General features: G+C 40.4%; 1 protein-coding gene across 2 annotated transcripts in view; it reads right to left on the reverse strand.

Annotated features, from left to right (window-relative positions):
- Positions 1-21,886, reverse strand: part of dmrt1 (doublesex and mab-3 related transcription factor 1) — an 89,578-nt gene that overhangs the window by 45,817 nt on the left and 21,875 nt on the right. Inside the window, exon 4 of one of the 2 annotated variants that reach the window (XM_057831070.1) lies at positions 13,389-13,527. The exons of the other annotated variant lie outside the window; for it this stretch is intronic. Within the exon in view, the coding sequence (XP_057687053.1) occupies positions 13,389-13,527 (139 nt within the window). The remainder of the gene's footprint in view (positions 1-13,388; positions 13,528-21,886) is intronic. 2 annotated transcript variants of the gene reach the window in all.

Raw genomic sequence — 21,886 nt, forward strand, 5'->3', positions numbered from 1 at the left:
TGTTTTTGGGATGTGGGAGGAAACCGGAGTTCCCGGAGGAAACCCACGCAGGCACGGGGAGAACATGCAAACTCCACACAGGAAGGCCGAAGCCCGGGATTGAACCCTTGATCTCAGAACTGTGAGGCAGACGTGCTAACCACTCAGCCACCGTGCCGCCCTTGTGTGATGTAGCCGTGTCTAATTCCAGGACGAAACTGCTTTTTGGAGTGGCATGACTGAAAAAAATTTAACTTGTTTATTGTAAATATTTTTGAAAATGCTTTTTTCCCCCCAATGTTATATATATATTTTTTCCCACATCAATCTTCTCAATTTGTGTATATAAATGTGTGTTCAAGAAGCTTGATTGTGTGTACATAGTTTTCATCAGGCGATTGGCCGCAATACCTAAACTCATAAAGAGATGGCCTCTAAACACTTTTTGTGTTAGATGGTATATATTTTTTCACTGTTCTTCACTGTTAGGTCTGCTGTGTATAACCTGTTTTGACTGGAGCATGTATAAAGGCAAAAAACGCCTATGGCTATACCTGTTGTTTATGTTGAATTGTCAAATATAAGACTATTTATTCTAAATTTTTTTGGTTGAATGTTCATCCTAACATGTTGAATAAATATTACAAAGTTTCAAAACGGTTCGTTACGCATGTTTGGTTGTCAATTGGACATCAATATTAAAAATTTTGACAAAACGATTTTGGAATTTTTGGTCTTTTTGGGCCCAAACAGATGATTTATAATTTATCAGTGAAGGAAACAACAATTTGGACATGAAGTTCAAGGTGTCACAAAAAAAGGGACCAAACCAGGCCATCGTAAACAATTCTTTCTTTGAAATATAAAGGCAACTTCAAAGGCATGCAAAATCAGACAAAATAGGCCCAGACCTTAAAGGGTTAAGTTCACATACATTAACCAACTACGTAATACAAAGTAACATTTACTTATAGTTAGGAAAACATTAAGTTCAGTGGTAAGTATAATTTAACTGATTGCGGAAAGTGAAGTGAACCTAATTTTGCAGCAGGAAATTTTACTTAATAAAAGCAAGTGCAAACTTTTACAAAGATTTTATCAAGTAAATCACACCAGTTATCTTTTTTTCAGTGTATAAGTAAACATTAATACTTTTTTTTTTTTTCGTGTTTGTCTTGATAATGTTGTGTCTTTTATGCTTTACCTTTCAGAAATTATCTTAAAATTGCCTGGGAATTGATGCTATAAACCAATGCTAGGGATGTTGCTGCATTGATCATAGACTTCATTGAAATAAAATGGCAATTATGTATTGGTATTAAAAGAAATCCAAAAAGAGGTAGAAATGTGTTACTGTTGTATGGACAGTGGATCACAAAAGTGCGTACACCCCCCGCATTTCTTCAGATATTTAAGTATATTTTCTCATGGGACAACACTGACAAAATGACACTTTCACACAATGAAAAGTAGTCTGTGTGCAGCCTATATAATAGAGTTCATTTAATTTCCCCTCAAAATAACTCAAAATATAGCCATAAATATCTAAACCCCGAGCAACAAAAGTGAGTACACCGCATGGGAACTACGTACATCCCTAAATGTCCAAATTGAGTACTGCTTGTCATTTTCCCTCCAAAATGTCATGTGACATGAGACCATACGCCGCACTCTACATCAAATTGGTGTGCATGGCTGTCACCCCAGGAGGAAGCCTCTGCTGAAGACGGTACACAAGAAAGCCCACCCGTCTCATCAGACCATAGGACATGGTTCCAGTAATCCATGTGCTTTCTTGACATGTCTTCAGCAAACTGTTTGTGGGTTTTTTTTTTTTTTTCTATATTTTGAGTTATTTTAAGGGGAAAATAAATTAACTCTATTATACAAGCTGCACACAGACTACTTTTCATTGTGTCAAAGTGTCATTTTGTCAGTGTTGTCCTATGAAAAGATATACTTAAATATCTGCAGAAATGTGAGGGGTGTACTCACTTTTGTGATGCTCTGTAATCTAAACAGCCTATATACTGTATAGCAGGGGTCCCCATCTGCCGGGCCGCGGACCGGTACTGGTCCGTGGCGCATTTGCTACCGGGCCGCACAGAAATAATAATTTAATAACGACCGCATTCTGACCGAATTAACCCTGTCTCCCTGCTTAACACACCAATATCTCTGTCTACTCTAGATATAATACTACGGGATAGATGAAATGTCGTCATAGAAATCCATTGATTGGACTGCTAGCAGTACATCTTGTTTGTGTATATAATATATCTATGTGCGCTTGTCCTCGATAATAATGTATTGCTAGGCCACGGGAGCATCACATTTGTTCCCGGAAATAATTAGCCCCCACACGAGCGAAGATGACTGGATGTCTTTGGAGATATTTTTACGGCGAAAAGGGCACCTGACGAGCCTACAACCTCGAAGACCCACGAACGGCGAAGGAGTGGATTCGTGACTCGTTTGTGAATAAACAGAGTGATTCGACCATGTCTGTACAACAGTAAGATCAACTTGTAGAGATGGCAACTGACGGCGACCTTATTAAACGTACATTTGTGACAACAACTCTACCGAGGTTCTGGATTAAAGTCATTCTGGAATATCCTGACATCGCTACAAGACCATTGAAAAACTTGCTACATTTCCAACATCGTATCTTTGTGAAGCGGGCTTCTTAATTCATGCTTAGTGACAAGGCGAAGTCGTTAATGGCGAGAGCGGTGTGCAGTTGTTCTGTGCAGCTTACATGGCAGGATGTATCTGAGGAGAACTTTTCTACAATTCCTTCAATGATCAAACGTAAGTTAATATTCCTTTCTTTCAAGAAAGTTTTTAGTGTTTACTTTGGAATCGCTGCATTTGCGCATTTTGCAGCAATGTTTAATGTTACGCGCATGCGCAGAACCTCATCGTTGCAATTTTTGATGGGTTGCAAAATTTGTCAGAACACCGGTCCGTGTAAAAAAAAAAAAAAACTAATAACACCGGTCCGTAGTGCACAAAAGGTTGAGGACCCCTGCTGTATAGCACTGCTAGCACTCTAAAATCAAAGGACACATAAAAATAATGTATACATTCATCCGCCTTTTGAGTAATAACCAAAACTTGCCTTAGCAGTTTCTTAGTCTTTAACCATGTTAACACAACAAGAGATGTGCCTGGCTTAGTTACTGCTCACTAAAAACTGCACATCCACAACATCACAGCAATAAAACCTAGTGAGCTGTGAAATTTAGATTTTAGCTTTGATTAGCATTTGTTACATGATCAACAGTTTGATGCATGGTGATTGATAATCAGAGGTTGCCTGGTATACCAGACTCACAGTTGTTCCAGTGATTGAGTCTGGCGACCGTCTGGCGGATCAAATTCTGAGGGCGGAGCAAGCCTCAGCAAACAGACAGCGGAGTGGACCAATCAGCGATGGCCAGACGTGACGTTGTTAAATGGACAAGAAATTAGCCTGAGCGGAGAATGGAGAAGTTTATTCAAAATGGCTAGCGCGAGCCATGTTGACTGTTGTCAATGACTTGTTTCGATGTATTTTGGTCATTTAAAACTGGTTTCACCGTGGATTGGAACATATTCTCGGCTCTTCCGTTCGCCATCTGTGTTGTTGTAGAGACGACTTTTGGCGCGCAAGAGTGACGTTACTCGTTAAGAACACGTCACACAAATAAACGAATCTGATTGGACGGTTGATTTTGTATCTTGCTCGAGAGGCCGTTAATGGGCTGGGTCTCAGACCATTTCTCACAGTGTTTGAAAAATACAGGGAGAATAGGCTGGCTGTGCCAGGCAAAATCAGAGGTGGGTAGAGTAGACAGAATTTTTATTCAAGTAAGAGTAGTGTTACTTAAAAATAATATTACTCATGTAAAAGTAAAAGCGGTCATCCAAAAAATGTACTCAAGAACAAAAAAGTATTTGGTGAAAAGAATACTGAAATAATGAGTAACATTGTAAGTAACTGCTTACAATGTTTTTCTTTCTTTCTTTCTTTTTTTTTTTTTTTTAAATAATTGTATTTCTTTTCTCAGCACAAAGTTATCTATATGAACTGTTTTTATTATACTTTAAATAAGAATACTATAACCTACCACATAACCACATTAAGTCAAAGAAAAGAAAAAAATAAAAATCATTGAATTCCGGCGAGAGAAAAAAATATAGAATTGAAGCAGCAATTGTCCAAAGACCATGCGTGCTCTCTAGTGGAAAAAACATATTTCCTATTATGAAACTAAAAGGCTAATACCTCCGGTTTTCCGCGGTCAATCGTAGCCAAATAAAAACTGTGAGAGAGGTTACAATCCACGCTTTCGAGTCATGTTAACGGCAGCGATCAATGTCAAATTTAAAGACCCCACGTGATTGAACAGGCCGGCGTGATCATAGTGATCATAGAATGGCAAGCTTGAGTCTGATTAGTATAATGGAGTCATGTGATTATTGTTGCGACGTCTCATTGGTGAAACTGGTTGAGTCACTGTTGGCATCTCTGGCAAAAAAAAAAAAAAAGAGTAAAATCTAATATGCAGATTAAAGAGGAACAATATAACTAATTGTGTAGCCCAAAGTAACAGAGTAAGAGTTGCGTTTCTTCTTCACAAATCTACTCAAGTAAAAAGTATGCTTAGTCAAACTACTCTTAGAAGTACATTTTTCTCAAAAAGTTACTCAAGTAAATGTAACAGACTAAATGTAACACATTACTACCCATCTGTTGATGATACATTGAAATTAAAAGGAAATACAAAACGAAGTGAGGCCTTCCACCCTGGTATGTTGCTATGTCTTTTTTCATTTTGCATGCTCTAACAAGAAAGGATAGTTGCACCCCTGATTATACCTTGTGAAATTGAATGTTTTTTCATTGTAGATTCTGGTGATGAACCACACTGGTGGTTCATATAAACTCAATGGAGAGAGATACACTCCTATCGGCAAATTCGGAAGAGGGTATGACATGTGAATTACCCCTATTAATAGTAGACTAATTCCACCAAATCAATCAACATTGATAATGCTCACAACAGCAGCATGCTTATTATACCGCTGAATGACATGTTGGCTGGATAAGATAAGTCCCTAGTTGGCCCCGGTTCAAGGCCGCGCGCTTCAGGACTTGCTCGCAGGAAGCTCAGGCGAGCGTAAGGAATGTTGCACAAATGAGTCTGCTCGGGCCAGACCTGTTCACTTCATTCAAGACTCCCACATGCTGGATGGCGACCAAAGGTTCTGATAGAAAGCGACTTTCTCACAAGCGATGGAATTGAATGAGGCATTACGTAGGGAAGCCTGACCTTGTTGAGTTTTCTGTTCATTCAGTGAGCATCATGAACATGCAAAGATGAAAACTGAATTTTAGTTGCTATGCTAAATGTGCTTCAAATCAAGTCGCAATTAGGGGAGTAACGATATAACGAATGTTCAACCCTTTATAACAGGGGTGGGCAAACCGGTCCTCGACGGCCGCAGTGGGTCTTGGTCTTTGTTCCAACTGACCCAGCACAGCTAGTTTAACCAATGAGGTTTCAGCAGAAATGAGAAGCACCTGACTGCAATCGACTGATTACACATGTAAAACAGCAGATTGGTGAAAAGGTGTCCTCTTAATGGGTTGCAACAAAAACCCGCACCCACTGCGGCCCTTTGTGGAATAGTTTGCCCACCCCTGCTTTATAAGGTACTCGTTGAGCTCATTAGCTGCTATTGACGGCGATGGACGTACAATTCATTTTGACTGTCAAAATGGCGGGATGGAAAATGAATGAATGAATGAAAATGCACTGGACGTCTAGCGTTGTCAATGGCAATGAAACATGATCATTGGCAATGAATGAGTTACACATAGATTAAGCAAATACAGTATTGGCTCGAATATAAGACAGCCCTGATTATAAGACGACCTCCTCTTTTCAAGACTCAAGTTTGAAAAAAGACTTTTTGAACACCAAATTAATTTTTATACAGAAAATAATTACAGTACATCAGAAAAAAATGATTATAACAATATATTTGAGCAAAAAAAGCATGTTTTTTTTGCCTCATTCAAATCTTAATAACTGAACATTTAAATATGTAAACTAAAGTGCAATCACATTCGTAAATGAATGGCTTCTGGTTTTTGAAATGTAAATAAACCAATCTATTGTGATAAAACAACAAAATTGCAATAACTGCATTAATGAAGGGGAAACGATATCGTCATCGCACACACCATATAACTGTTTGCATTAGTCTAACACATATATAGTCTAACACATACATATGGTACAGGTTTTCGTAGGCACCGTCTAACTGTTTGCATTAGGCTAACACACGTAATATAATTAATCAGGAAATGTGTATCATTTTCATATTTACGGTAGGACTACACTACTAATATAAAATAAATAGCACACCATAGTTTAATGAGAAGAAATAGAGATACACAATGCCGTCTTATCACAAGAGTGACGCACATACTCGGGGAATCTGCTCTCAGCAAACTCCAAGGACAAAGCGCTTTGTCCTAAAACAAGCACCACCAGCCCGGACAGCAAAGTTGATAGCGGGCGTCCCAATCCGCGCACGAACCTAAACCGCCCAAAACCGGCCACAGCGGGGGCGGCCCCAAAGCAACGCCCAGAAACGCCTTCGACGAGACCCGCGTCAGCAAAGACTTCAAAAAGACTGGACACTGAGATAAGACAGATTTTCTTCTGCTCGGAAACATGCAGCCTTGTTTTGGATCCAGAATTGTCCCTCCGTCGTCTGTTTTTGCCTTGTCTTTGACCATTGTCGACGAATAAATTGTCAACCTGTTTTCGGCGAGTGTTCTTCAAGCTTTTGAAACATGGAGTCAGTGTGCAAAGGGTTAACACAGGAACGCGCGGAGTTTAGCTTCCTCCTTAGCCTGGCTCCTCGGGGGAGTCAGCGACGGAGCACATTTCCGTTCTGTTGCCGGCCTCCCCGTGCAGTTTGGGCTGGGAGGACTAAATTCCTTCAATAACTGAACATTTAAATATGTAAACTAAAGTGCAATCACATTCGTAAATGAATGGCTTCTGGTTTTTGAAATGTAAATAAACCAATCTATTGTGATAAAACAACAAAATTGCAATAACTGCATTAACCATCAAAGTGAAGTCTAACTGTAACTAGTCTTGAAATAAATCTGAATAAGGAAAAACATTGCTATTAAATAATGCAAACTGGGTAAACTTAAGAGTAGCTGAGACCTGTCGTGACAGAACATCGCTTCAATGATACAGTGCCTTGCAAAAGTATTCGGCCCCCTTGAACCTTGCAACCTTTCGCCACATTTCAGGCTTCAAACATAAAGATATAAAATTTTAATTTTTTGTCAAGAATCAACAACAAGTGAGACACAATCGTGAAGTGGAACAAAATTTATTGGATAATTTAAACTTTTTTAACAAATAAAAAACTGAAAAGTGGGACGTGCAATATTATTCGGCCCCCTTGCGTTAATACTTTGTAGTGCCACCTTTTGCTCCAATTACAGCTGCAAGTCGCTAGGGGTATGTTTCTATCAGTTTTGCACATCGAGAGACTGACATTCTTGCCCATTCTTCCTTGCAAAACAGCTCGAGCTCAGTGAGGTTGGATGGAAAGTGTTTGTGAACAGCAGTCTTCAGCTCTTTCCACAGATTCTCGATTGGATTCAGGTCTGGACTTTGACTTGGCCATTCTAACACCTGGATACGTTTATTTTTGAACCATTCCATTGTAGATTGTAGAACTTTAAATGAGACTTTTTATGGATATCTTTGAGAAATGGCTTTCTTCTTGCCACTCTCCCATAAAGGCCAGATTTGTGCAGTGTACGACTGATTGTTGTCCTATGGACAGACTCTCCCACCTCAGCTGTAGATCTCTGCAGTTCATCCAGAGTGATCATGGGCCTCTTGGCTGCATCTCTGATCAGTTTTCTCCTTGTTTGAGAAGAAAGTTTGGAAGGACGGCCGGGTCTTGGTAGATTTGCAGTTGTCTGATGCTCCTTCCATTTCTATATGATGGCTTGCACAGTGCTCCTTGAGATGTTTAAAGCTTGGGAAATCTTTTTGTATTCAAATCCGGCTTTAAACTTCTCCACAACAGTATCTCGGACCTGCCTGGTGTGTTCCTTGGTTTTCATAATGCTCTCTGCACTTTAAACAGAACCCTGAGACTATCACAGAGCAGGTGCATTTATACGGAGACTTGATTACACACAGGTCGATTCTATTTATCATCATCGGTCATTTAGGACAACATTGGATCATTCAGAGATCCTCACTGAACTTCTGGAGTGAGTTTGCTGCACTGAAAGTAAAGGCGCCGAATAATATTGCACGCCCCACTTTTCAGTTTTTTATTTGTTAAAAAAGTTTAAATTATCCAATAAATGTTGTTCCACTTCACGATTGTGTCCCACTTGTTGTTGATTCTTGACAAAAAAATTAAATTTCATATCTTTATGTTTGAAGCCTGAAATGTGGCGAAAGGTTGCAAGATTCAAGGGGGCCGGATACTTTTGCAAGGCACTGTATCTGGCGCCATCTAGCACCGTGAATGGGTATAATGTCTAGACCGCGAATATAAGAAGACCCCCTCTTTTTCAGTCTTATTTCAATGCAAAAAACACCGTCTTATATTCGGGCCAATGTGGTAAATTGGTCAAATAATGTTTCATTATTATTATTATTTTTTTAAATTAATCTGATGAAGTGAATAGATTATTCTGCCAACTAATTATTAGAATAACCAAAATTAGCAATTAATATAAGAATTCTAATCAGTTCAAATGGATCAAATGTCTAGGGCCCCTCCCAGTCAAAATGGATTGGACGTCTAGCATCGTCAATTGCACTGAAACATGATCATTGGCAGTGAATGATTTCAAGATAGATTAATCGCTCGAATAATGTTTTATCCATTTTTCTTTTGAATTAATGCAATGGAATCAAACTTCATGAGAAATGTAGCCCTGACACCCGTTCACCCGTTCACCCAATCTGTTTGGTCTTAATGTTTCGTCCCCAGCAAAAAAATGTACATGCAGGTTATGCTGTTGTATCTTCCCGACAAATGCTGAGACCAAACCTATGCCCTTTGAATTGGACATCTATCGCTGTCAACGGTGCTCAAACATGGTCATTGGCAATTAATTAATTAATGTTTTAGTTAATGTATTGCATTGAAGTCAATATATTAATCTGATGACTAATGATGAGATTAACCTAATCGAGCGATTAATCTATAAATTCCAGTACTCTCGGTTGAAATGGATTGGTCATCCATCGCCTTCAATGGCGCTGAAACATGATCACTGGTTGTGAATGAGTTAATGAAAAATTTAAAGTGATGAATTCTATCATAATTTTGCGATTAATCTATGTATTCTAGTTTATTACAGTCAACTGTAATGATTTGTTTCTCCAGAATGATTTCATATTCATGCTACATCTACATTACAGGTGATATTATTAGTTATGGCAGGTGTGCCAAATGTTGTGGCAGGCATTTCCTGTTAGCTTAGGGAAACTAGTGGGGGGCTGCCACCAAATGTGGGACCACCCGCGGGGAAAGCGGTTGTGCTCTTGTAATGGAGCGTGGAGCCATGGGCAGTGGGAGGGCTGCCTATGGGGGGGGGCTCACAGGAAACAGGCAGGTGAAAGTCCTAAACAAATACAGAGGAGATACTGGGGTCTTAAGCTGATAAAGCTGCTGATGCTCCCGCTCCACTAGCTGAAATGCTTCAAATCAACCTAGAAATTTGCATTCAAGGTCAATATTTACATGTGCTGTGTCTATCATTTGTAGAGCCAAAATGATTCTTTCATTCATTCATTTGGCCCAACACAGACATCCAGTGCCAGCTCACTTTGTTTTTGTCCTTGCACGTCTTTCTTGTTTTGTTTTCTTTTAAGGTACGTTTAACTTGTAATGTTTTGAATTGCTTGCCTTTGTTTATTTTTTTTGATTGTTTGTCTGAAGGTACGTTTAACTTGTAATGTTTTGAATTGCTTGCCTTTGTTTATTTTTTTTGATTGTTTGTCTGTACGTTTGATTTGAAGATAACACAAGAACAAATATAGGGATTTGTCAAACTCGCATGGTATGTTTGTAATTTGAAACGGAAGTGGGGATAAAATTAATTAGGACTAGAGAAATTAGGTGAAAGAGGGAAGGTGAGTCAAAAAGAGATGCGATTAGGGAGTATATAGCGTACACAATTCAGGAATGTGAGGTGGGTAACCCAGTATTATGTAAATCACCTATTCTGGGGGTCAGCAACCCATGTTTTGAGCGCTTCATGCGGCTCTTTAGTGCTGCCCTAGAGGCTCCCTGGAGCATTTTCAAAAATGTTTGAAAATGGAAAAAGATGGTTGAGGGAAATATATTTTTGTTATGATATGGTTTCTATAGGAGGACAAAATTGACACAAACATTCTTAACTTTTTCCAATGCTGTAAAAATGTGTAGAATAAATATTAAATTTCAACACTTCTCTCAACAAAGATTTGCGTCATAGCCTGCGACACGTTTCTATCAGCAGGAAAGGATGCCAGGCAGGTGGCTATTGTAAACAAACCGGCAGCCAAGTACCCAGTTGGGAGTGAAAGGAAAAAGTGTGATTCCGTTACATCTGAAGAACTTAGAAGAGCGCAAAAATAGATTTAAAAAGTGGATTGCATCGCCAAACTCCACTACTGATGCATGTTTTGTTGCAACTCGAGAGATAATAAAGCGTGAAAAGCCGTTCACAGATGGTGAGTACATGAAGGAGAAATTCATCAACATATCACAACACCTACAGTGCCTTGCAAAAGTATTCGGCCCCCTTGAATCTTGCAACCTTTCGCCACATTTCAGGCTTCAAACATAAAGATATGAAATTTAATTTTTTTGTCAAGAATCAACAACAAGTGGGACACAATCGTGAAGCGGAACAACATTTATTGGATAATTTAAACTTTTTTAACAAATAAAAAACTGAAAAGTGGGGCGTGCAATATTATTCGGCCCCTTTACTTTCAGTGCAGCAAACTCACTCCAGAAGTTCAGTGAGGATCTCTGAATGATCCAATGTTGTCCTAAATGACCGATGATGATAAATAGAATCGACCTGTGTGTAATCAAGTCTCCGTATAAATGCACCTGCTCTGTGATAGTCTCAGGGTTCTGTTTAAAGTGCAGAGAGCATTATGAAAACCAAGGAACACACCAGGCAGGTCCGAGATACTGTTGTGGAGAAGTTTAAAGCCGGATTTGAATACAAAAAGATTTCCCAAGCTTTAAACATCTCAAGGAGCACTGTGCAAGCCATCATATTGAAATGAAAGGAGCATCAGACCACTGCAAATCTACCAAGACCCGGCCGTCCTTCCAAACTTTCTTCTCAAAAAAGGAGAAAACTGATCAGAGATGCAGCCAAGAGGCCCATGATCACTCTGGATGAACTGCAGAGATCTACAGCTGAGGTGGGAGAGTCTGTCCATAGGACAACAATCAGTCATACACTGCACAAATCTGGCCTTTATGGGAGAGTGGCAAGAAGAAAGCCATTTCTCAAAGATATCCATAAAAAGTCTCATTTAAAGTTTGCCACAAGCCACCTGGGAGACACACCAAACATGTGGAAGAAGGTGCTCTGGTCAGATGAAACCAAAATTGAACTTTTTGGCCACAATGCAAAACGATATGTTTGGCGTAAAAGCAACACAGTTCATCACCCTGAACACACCATCCCCACTGTCAAACATGGTGGTGGCAGCATCATGGTTTGGGCCTGCTTTTCTTCAGCAGGGACAGGGAAGATGGTTAAAATTGACGGGAAGATGGATGCAGCCAAATACAGGAACATTCTGGAAGAAAACCTGTTGGTATCTGCACAAGACCTGAGACTGGGACGGAGATTTATCTTCCAACAGGACAATGATCCAAAACATAAAGCCAAATCTACAATGGAATGGTTCAAAAATAAACGTATCCAGGTGTTAGAATGGCCAAGTCAAAGTCCAGACCTGAATCCAATTGAGAATCTGTGGAAAGAGCTGAAGACTGCTGTTCACAAACACTCTCCATCCAACCTCACTGAGCTCGAGCTGTTTTGCAAGGAAGAATGGGCAAGAATGTCAGTCTCTCGATGTGCAAAACTGATAGAAACATACCCCAAGCGACTTGCAACCGTAATTGGAGCAAAAGGTGGCGCTACAAAGTATTAACGCTAGGGGGCCGAATAATATTGCACGCCTCACTTTTCAGTTTTTTATTTGTTAAAAAAGTTTAAATTATCCAATAAATTTTGTTCCACTTCACGATTGTGTCCCACTTGTTGTTGATTCTTGACAAAAAATTAAAATTTTATATCTTTATGTTTGAAGCCTGAAATGTGGCGAAAGGTTGCAAGGTTCAAGGGGGCCGAATACTTTTGCAAGGCACTGTATTTGCAGACTTCAAAAACAAAACCGTGATAGTAAAGAAAATCAAAGACATGCCCAGATAAGGGGCATGCACGTTCCATTTTGTTGTTTTTCGAAACCTCAAAATAAAAACGACATCAAAAAACGGATTTCTTTATTGCATGTCTATAATTTCATAAAAGATATTGTAATGAAGTTAAACTTCAGGTGGGATCATACAACAGAGTAGTCACGTGGTGCGTCGGATGCACTGCAGGGAAAATAAACATTAAATCATGAAGGCTCATTATGTATTTTTAGCCAACAGTCATTTTGATAGAAGGCTAATATAGCTAATACACATACATACAGCATGTGCTGCCTTCATTATTTGGCTTATTTAAGGCTTTTTTTTTTTTTGCGACTCCAGACATTTTTTTGGGGTCAAATATGGCTCTTTCAACATTTTGGGTTGCGGACCCCTGCCCTATTCTATGCTACCTGATCACGAATCCTGGTACCGGCAATCTCTCTACCTGAGTGTGTCCACTTGCATCCAGTCATGCGTGAACCCACTCAGACGCGTGATACTCCTGCAGAAAAGTGGAAATGCTGTGCAGCGGCCACCCCACGCCCCAGCCAGAGCGGTCCCCTGGACCATCCGCTCCCCATTAACCGGCCCTCATGGAAGGGACAAGGGGATGCACAACACCAGGACCTATTGCCACTGCTACAACCCCCCCAACCAACGCGGCGCACTGTAGGACCCCCATGGCCCACTAGGCCCGGGGCAGGAAATGACCCCCACCCAGAGGGGCCGACGACCAGCCAGCGATCTGCGCCGGGGCCCAAGGAGGATGCTCGAGTAGAAAAAGGAGAGGAAGGCTGAAGCAGAAGAATTCCCAGAGACCAGCGTGGGGCCGCAAGGGACCGTAGCCCTGACCCCCCCTACCCCGCAACTGAAAGCCTACAATTTTGTGTAAGTCACAAACAACTCACGGGCAGTGGTCATCCCCATGGAGGAGCTCATTCCCCCCATGGTGAAGAAGGAGGAGCCTGAACTCTGGGGTAGGTAAGTGGTCCCGGAGTAGTAGGAAGGCATTTGGTACTGTGGGAAGATATGACCAGCGTCCTGTACCTGTAAAAATAAAAATAAACAAATAGCAGCCACTTTTCTGAAAGTCTGTCTGAGCACACTGCAAACTTTTGCAACGAGCGCTCTACGAAGGCCGCTTTTTCAATTCGACTTTTTATGGAATGTGATTTCTGTCAAGCGCCAATAGCGATCCGTCAGCCGCCTTGTCCACACCGTCAGCTCGCTGACAGGTTTATAAACTGTTATTTAAGCGACACTCAGCTCTTGTATTAGGCTCTGAAAAATACAACACAGATTGAACGGACGGGGAGGGGGCTGTTTCGCTTGTCTTTCAGGGACGCCCTACCATAATTCTGTCCGTCTACGTCAAACCTCTAAGACTGTTTAGATTTTATGCTAGGGCTGTAAAATTTCAACATTTGACTAATTTAAACAGATTAAATTCCAAGAAAAACGATGGAAGATTTGGCAATAATGGAATTCGTTTGACGATAACAGTGCAATCAAGTGGCGACCTATCATCGTTTGAATTTGAATGGGTTTTTCATTAGTAGATGTCCAATCCATTTGAACAGAAAGCCTGGCAGTGACACAAATAAATCAACTTCCGCCTCAGAAATTTGCACTGATATTTTCATTGAGTTTATCACTAGTAGACGTCCATGAACATCCGTTCATTCCCTGCCACCCTCCCACTTCAAATGGATTGGACGTCTAGCACCGTCAATAGCAGCCAAAGAGTCAAGTATACACAAAGCATTGGAGGAAAACAAAAAATGCTAAATTTAGAAAGAGGAAAAAAAAGTATTTAAAGAATGAAGCTAAAAATGACAAAATGCTTAAAAAAATATAAAATGATTTTTTTTTTTACTAAAACAAAATTAATAATTTATTTTCTATATTTACTTCTATTCTTTTTAGTTTTTAATCCTTTTTATTTTGATGTTTTCAAATGTTTTATTTAAATTCGTTTTCCATATTTTCTTTTATTTTAATAAAAAAAAAAAAAATTAACAACAATAACTTGTTTAAACCTTTTTTTTAAATGCTTACTTAGGATTGTCCAAATTTTTGTGTATATTTAAGTTTTAGTTATCCATCTACTTATGTACAGTGGTATGAAAAAGTATCTGAGCCTTTTGGAATATCTCCCATTTCTGCATAAAATCCCCATCAAATGTGATGTGATCTTTGTCAAAATCACACAGATGTAAAAAAAGTGTCTGCTTTAGGGGCCATTTACATGGTGACTCTCCGAGAATACAAAAATTTCAAATTTGCATTTGCATTTGCGTCTCCATTTGAACAATGTCGCAATTCTGCATGAAAACGATGAAGTATTCATGCCAAGCTCTAGGGGGAAGTGCAGATTTACAAGGTGACAGCGAATGTTGCACTTTGACCCCACCAAGCTCCTCAACCCGGAAAAAAATATGCCCGCCCACTCGAAGCAATAGCATTTTTCTTTTGTTCAAAAAGGCACAAAAATGGAAACGTTCAACATATTGAATTTAAAAATATTATTAAAACAGTAAATTTAAGCCGACATTCCGCCATATTTGCTCTTTTTAATGTTTAGTCGCACCGCTGCGCACGCCCAATGTGACGTGTATGAGTGCTGACGTTATCGGCACGGTCTCGCGCCACAGGAGCCTTTATTATGCATGCTGAGCAAGCCCCCCTCATTCCCCCGCAATCGAGTTCTTCCACTTTGGAGGCAGTATTCAGAATTTTTCGTCTTCGCCGACACCATACGCATGCGAGGCCATTCCGCTACTCAGTCATTGCGTCTTTGTGTCGCAAAGTCGCCATGTAAACTGCCCCTTAAACAAACCAGTCGAACATTTATAGGTTTTCATATTTTAATGAAGATGGCATGCAAACAATGAGAGAAGGAGTAAAAATAAATAAGTTAACCCTCTGCCCAAGGAGACTTAAAAAGCAATTGAAACCTAATTGTACCCAAAAAAATTTAATCAGGTGTGTTCTCAATCACTGATGAGTGGTTTAAAGCTGCCCTGTCCCCTATAAAACACACACCTGGTAAGAATTGTCTTGATGAAAAGCATTGTCTTATGTGCATCATGGCTCGGTCAGAAGAGCTGTCTGAAGACCTGCGATCAAAGATTGTTGATTTTTATAAAGCTGGGAAAGGATACGGAACCATTTCTAAAAGTCTAGATGTTCCTCAATCGACAGTCAGAGAAGTTGTCTACAAATAGAGTTTGGCATTGTTGCTTCTCTCCCAAGGAGTGGCCATTCACCAAAGATGACACCAAGAGTTCAGCGCAGAATACTCTGAGAGGTAAAAAAGAACCCTAGAGTGTCTGCTAAAGACTTACAGAAATCACGGGCACAGTCCAATATCTCTGTGCATACATTAACTACATGTACTGTAAATCTATGGCCAAGAATGCTGTTCATGGGAGGACTCCACAGAGGAAGCCACTGCTGTCTGAAAAAACATTTTTGCCCGTTTAATGTCCGCAGAAAGGCACTCGGACACTCCACAGAAGTTGTGGCAAAAAGTTTTGTGGACTGAACCAAAGTTGAATTGTTTGGGAGTATTACACAACGTCATGCGTGGAGGAAAAATGGAACACCTTACCAACATCATCACCTCATCCCCACCGTGAAGCATGGTGGAAGGAGCATCATGATTTGGGGCTGTTTTGCTCCCTCAGGGCCTGGACAACTTGCAATCATTAATGGAAGAATGAATCCAAAAGTTTATCAGGATTTTTTGCAGGAAAATCTGAGGCTGTCCGTCAAACAGTTGAAGCTAAAAATATTATGGATGTTGCAACAAGACAATGATCCAAAACATAGAAAATCAAACTTCAGAATGGTTTCAGAAGAACAAGATACACGTTCTGGAGCAGCCGAGTCATCAGCGATTCATGCCAGACATCCCAGGAATATGACTGAAATACAGCAGTTTTGTAGAGAACAATGGGCCAAGATTAGTCCTGATCGATATGCCAGACTGATCTGCAGCTACAGGAAGTGTCTGGTTGAAGTTATTGCTGCCAAAGGGGGGCACAAAATATTAAATGTGATGGTTCACTTACTTATTTTCCCCCCCTCTGTCATTGTTTCCATGGTATCCTCATTAAAATATCAAATCCTATAAATGTCTAGGTGGGTTTAGTTAAAGAAGACACTGCTTTTTCATCTGTGTGATTTTGACAAAGATCAGATCACATTTGATGGTGATTTTATACAGAAATATGAGAAATTCCAATAGGTTCAGATACCTTTTCATACCACTGTAGAAGTGGCATTTTTTCCCAGTGTATGCAGGATGGAAAGATGGAGCTAATTCAACAAAAGGTGTGACAATGACAATGTTTTTTGTTTAACATTAAGATTGAATCACTGATTTCATGTTGTATATATGCACTTTGGAGGCTTGTACCTCCCTGAGAGGTGTGTTATCAGGCACCATCTTGTGTCTGCGAGCTGGTGCAACCATCACCCGTATTTGATTTGCCGTCACCCACATGCATGACAGTCAGTTGGGGGGTTTTGCTCCGAGATGCTCGGGGCAGTTAGATGCTTCACGTGATAAATTTTTTCACAGCAAAACTGAAACTAGTGAATGATCATTACAGTGGCAAGCTTTGGGTAACTCATGATATGATACGATACGATTTCTGATACAAGGCTCACTATAACCATCTCACAATTATTAATACATGGATCAGGAAAACATTCTACAATATAAAACATCTTGATTTTGAATTTTTGAGGCATTTCTGGGTCATTTCTTGTTGATTTCGGGGCATTTACGGATCACTTCCTGTTGACTTTTGGGTGACTGTCCCCAAATAAATAGGACGTGACTCAAAATCAACATTAAGTGACCTATAAATCCCCCCAAAACTGGAAAGACTTGCTGTGAATGCTGTTTCAGTGACAATGATGGTCAAAATAGATTGGACGTCTAGCGCCATCAATGCCAACCAGAGGTGTGTAGTAACACATTACATGTACTCCGTTAAATTAACTTGAGTAACTTTTCGAGAAAAATGTACTTCTAAGAGCAGCTTTACTAAGCCATACTTTTTTCTTTTACTTGAGCAGATTTGTGAAGAAAAAACGCTACGCTTACTCCGCTACTTTGAGCTACACAAGAGTCGTTACTTTTTTCCTCTTTATTCTTTATACCGTATTGGCCAAAATATAAGACGGTGTTTTTTGCATTGAAATAAGACAGAAAAAGTGGGGGACATTATACTAGACATTGACAGTGTCTAAACATTGCACCCATTCACGACGCTAGATGGCGCCAGATATCATTGAAGCGAATGCTGAACTTGAATAATGTTCTGTCATGACAGATCTCAGCTATTCTCAAGTTTAAGCAGTTTGCATTATTTTATTGCATTGTTTTTCCCTTATTCAGATTTGTTTCAAGACTACAGTTACAGTTAGACCTCACTTTGATGGTTAATGCAGTTTTTGCAATTTTATTGTTTTATCACAATAGTTTATTTACATTTCAAAAACCAGAAGCCATTCATTTACGAATGTGATTGCACTTTAGTTTAAATATTTAAATGTTCTGATATTAAGATTTGAATGAGGCAAAATAACATGCTTTTTCTCTCACATATATTGTTATAATCATTTGTTTCAGATGTACTGAAATTATTTTCTGTATAAAAATTAATTTGGTGTTCAAAAAGTCTTTTTTCAAGCTTGAGTCTTGAAAAAGAGGGGGTCGTCTTATAATCAGGGTTGTCTTATATTCGGGCCAATACGGTATTGGATTTTATTTTTTCCAGCAATCCCACTGCCAAGAGTCGCTCTACTACTGCGACGTCGCAACAATAATCACATGCCTGCATTACACCAATCAGACGCAAGCTTACCATTCAATGATCACGCCAGCTTGTTCAATCACGTGGGGTCTTTAAAGCACCATAAAAAATGAAGTATTTTACTTAGAGCGCTGCCCTCAACGTGACTCGAAAGTGCGGATTTAAACTTCTCTCCCAGTTTTTATTTGGATTGACCACGGAAAACCGGAGGTATGGTCTTTTTAATTTCATAATAGTAACTATGAAATGTTGAAAGAGCCATATTGGAGCAAGAAAAAACAAATATGTCTGGAGCCGCAAAAAATTAAAAGCCTTATAATGAAGGCATCAAATGCTGTATGTATCTATCTTAGCTATATTAGCCTACGATCAAAATGACTAAGATGACTACCAATACATAATGAGCTTTCATAATTACCGTGTTTTCCCCACCATAAGGCACAAATGAAAGCCTTAAATTTTCTCAAAAACTGACAATGCGCCTTTATAATCCTATGTGCTTTATATATGATCAATATTGGCTAATCTTGGCATGACATTCCTTTTAGCTCAGCTCCATCTTGTGGATGCATACCGCAACGCAAACCACTAGTAGTACTACTACTACTACGTCTGCGCCTTATAATGCACTTCGCCGTATAAATGAAAACAGTTTTAAAATAGGCCGTTCATTGAAGGTATGCCTCATACTCCGATGCGCCTTACAGTGTGGAAAATATCTTAAATGTTTATTTTCCCTGCAGTGCACCTATAGAGAATGATGCACCATGTGACTACTCTGTTGTACATTGCCGCCTAATGTTTAACTTCATGACAATATAAATGAATTAGAAGAATGTGTCATGTTTGTCCTCGTACAAAAAACATATTAAAACTACAAATATATATTTCCCTCCCGCATCTTTCTCATTTTCAAACATTTTTGAAAAAGCTCCAGGGAGCCACTAGGGCAGCGCTAAAAAGCCACATGCGGCTCTAGAGTCGCAGGGTGCTGACCCCCGGATTAACCCTTAAAAGTCGCAGGACGCACCCACGTGTCTTCAGTGCATGTCGTCTTTGAAGCCTCTTCACGTTGTGATTACGACACCCATGTGCTGCTGGTTGGTATCGTTTGAAAGTGCGGGAGTCAAGTTTTACTCTTTTTTTACTTTTTTATTTGAAGTCAATCGACAGAGTAAAACGTGAGTAAAACGGGTACAAAGCCCCTTGGTAAGAGCTGTTCGGTCCCTGTACGACCGGTGTCAGAGTTTGGTCCACATTGCCGGCAGTAAGTCGAATTCGTTCCCAGTGAGGGTTGGACTCCGCCAAGGCTGCTCTTTGTCACAGATTCTGTTCATAATTTTATGGACAGAATTTCTAGGCGTAGCCGAAGCATCGAAGGGGTCCGGATTGGTGACCTCAGCATTGCATCTCTGCTTTTTGCAGGTGATGTGGTGCTGTTGGCTTCATCAAGCCGTGACCTCCAATTCTAGCTGGAGCGGTTCCCAGCCGAGTGTGAAGCGGTTGGGATGAAGATCAGCACCTCCAAATCTGAGACCATGACCCTCAGTCGGAAAATCGTGCCGTGCCCTCTTCGGGTCGGGGATGAGATCCATCCCCAAGTGGAGGAGTTCAAGTATCTTGGGGTCTTGTTCACGAGTGAGGGTAGAAGGGAGCGGGAGATCGACAGGCGGATCGGTGCAGCATCTGCAGTGATGTGGACTCTGCACCGGTCGGTAGTGGTGAAGAAGGAGCAGAGCCAAAAGGTGAAGCTCTTGATTTACCAGTCAATCTACGTTCCTACCCTAACCTATGGTCACGAGCTGTGGGTCGTGACCGAAAGGACAAGATCACGGATACAAACGGCAGAAATGAGTTTCCTCGGCAGGGTGTCCGGCCTCTTCCTTAGAGAGGCGTTGAGAGGAGCCAGTTGAGGTGGCTCAGGGCATCTGGTTCGGATGCCTCTTGGACATGTCCTACCGACAGGAGGCCCCCGGGACGACCCAGGGCACGCTGGAGAGACCATGTCTCGCGGCTGGCCTGGGAACGCCTTTGGATCACGCCGGAGGAACTGGTTGAAGTGGCTGGGGAGAGGGAAGTCTGGGCTTTCCTGTTAAAGCTGCTGCATCTGCGACCCGGTAGATGATGAATGAATGGATGGAAAAGTTTGCAAGGTTGCCAGCCGGCGAGTGCTACCTGACTAACTTGCTACCTCAGTGGATCCCTACAAAAAAGGGTGTTTTATCTTTCATCTTTTATCGTTTTGCACATAAACTGTGACCTAATTAATGTTAAAACAATAAAAAAACTTTTTTTTCCTTCTATTTATTTTGCATTGTATAGACCCTACTCACATGACGTCACAACCACGCCTCCGCGCCATATTGTCCGTCAACTCGTCGTGTTGATGCATTACCGCTACGTAAATTCCTCCTATTATGGCGTGTTTTTCTGCTCGTTAACATTAATAATCAAAATGGTGAAGGCATGTGTGGCGGTTGGTTGCAATAACAGAGAAGATAGACGGAGAGACTTGAAGTTGTACCGTATTCCGAGAGACCCGGAGAGGAGAGCGAGATGGACTGCTGCAATTTGACAAGAAAACTGGGCTCCAAACGATTACCACAGATTATGTAGTAGTCATTTTATATCTGGTAAGATGCATTTAATATATATTTAGAGGGTTTTGGGCTGACAACCACAATTAAGATCATTGCAAGGCTAATCGCCGACAACATACAGTTTCAAATTCAAGATGCTTATTTCTTCCACCATCATTACATTTTGAATAATATATAGCTGGTACCAAGTGAAAGAAGCTGGCCTCGTCTACGGATCATCAGTTAAACAGGTGTGTCCAAACCTTTTGCAAAGGGGGCCAGATTTGGTGTGGTAAAAATGCGGGGGGCTACCTTGGCTGATTTACATAGAACAATATATTTAAACAAATTTTATCAAGCCCTTCTGTGTGTCACATTTGCTTTATTATTTTTTTTAATTCATAATTTCAACAGTCTCGTCTTTGTGGCGTTCTCTTTCGACACTCGGGCTCTTGCGAAATACTGCTGCTGTGAAATTAAACTAGCTTCAAGTTGCGATCATTTCTCGCTGCGTATCTTCCCTGTAATGTTATCGTACATGTCAGTGTGTCTTTTCGGTAACATCATTATCGCGTCACATCAAACTCTTTGAAAACAGCGACTGTCTCTTTGCAAATGAGGCAGACACAGTTGTTGCATGTTTTATTGAAGAAATAGTCCAATATCCACCTATCCTTGAAGCGTCGGCCATCGCAGTCAGCTTTTTTTTTTATTGATTGTTGCCATTTTAGAAAATTGAAAGTAAAGGGTCACACGGGGTAATGTTGCTTAGAGTGCTGCTCTTAAAGTTTTTCAAACTTTCGTGAGAATAGGCTGATTTTGTGTGGACAAGATAGTTGTAGATATCAGGGTAGCAGATGTCAGGCAGAGAGGGCGAAGACAGCGGGTCGAAAAATATCGATTTAGGCATCAAATATGGATCTGGCGAATGGATAGACTGAAGCTTTTCCACATAACGCCTTTTATGCAACGCATCCAATGAGTTTACAGCGTCTG

This window comes from Corythoichthys intestinalis, chromosome 3 (genome assembly GCF_030265065.1).
Source record: "Corythoichthys intestinalis isolate RoL2023-P3 chromosome 3, ASM3026506v1, whole genome shotgun sequence".
Lineage (NCBI taxonomy): Eukaryota > Metazoa > Chordata > Actinopteri > Syngnathiformes > Syngnathidae > Corythoichthys > Corythoichthys intestinalis.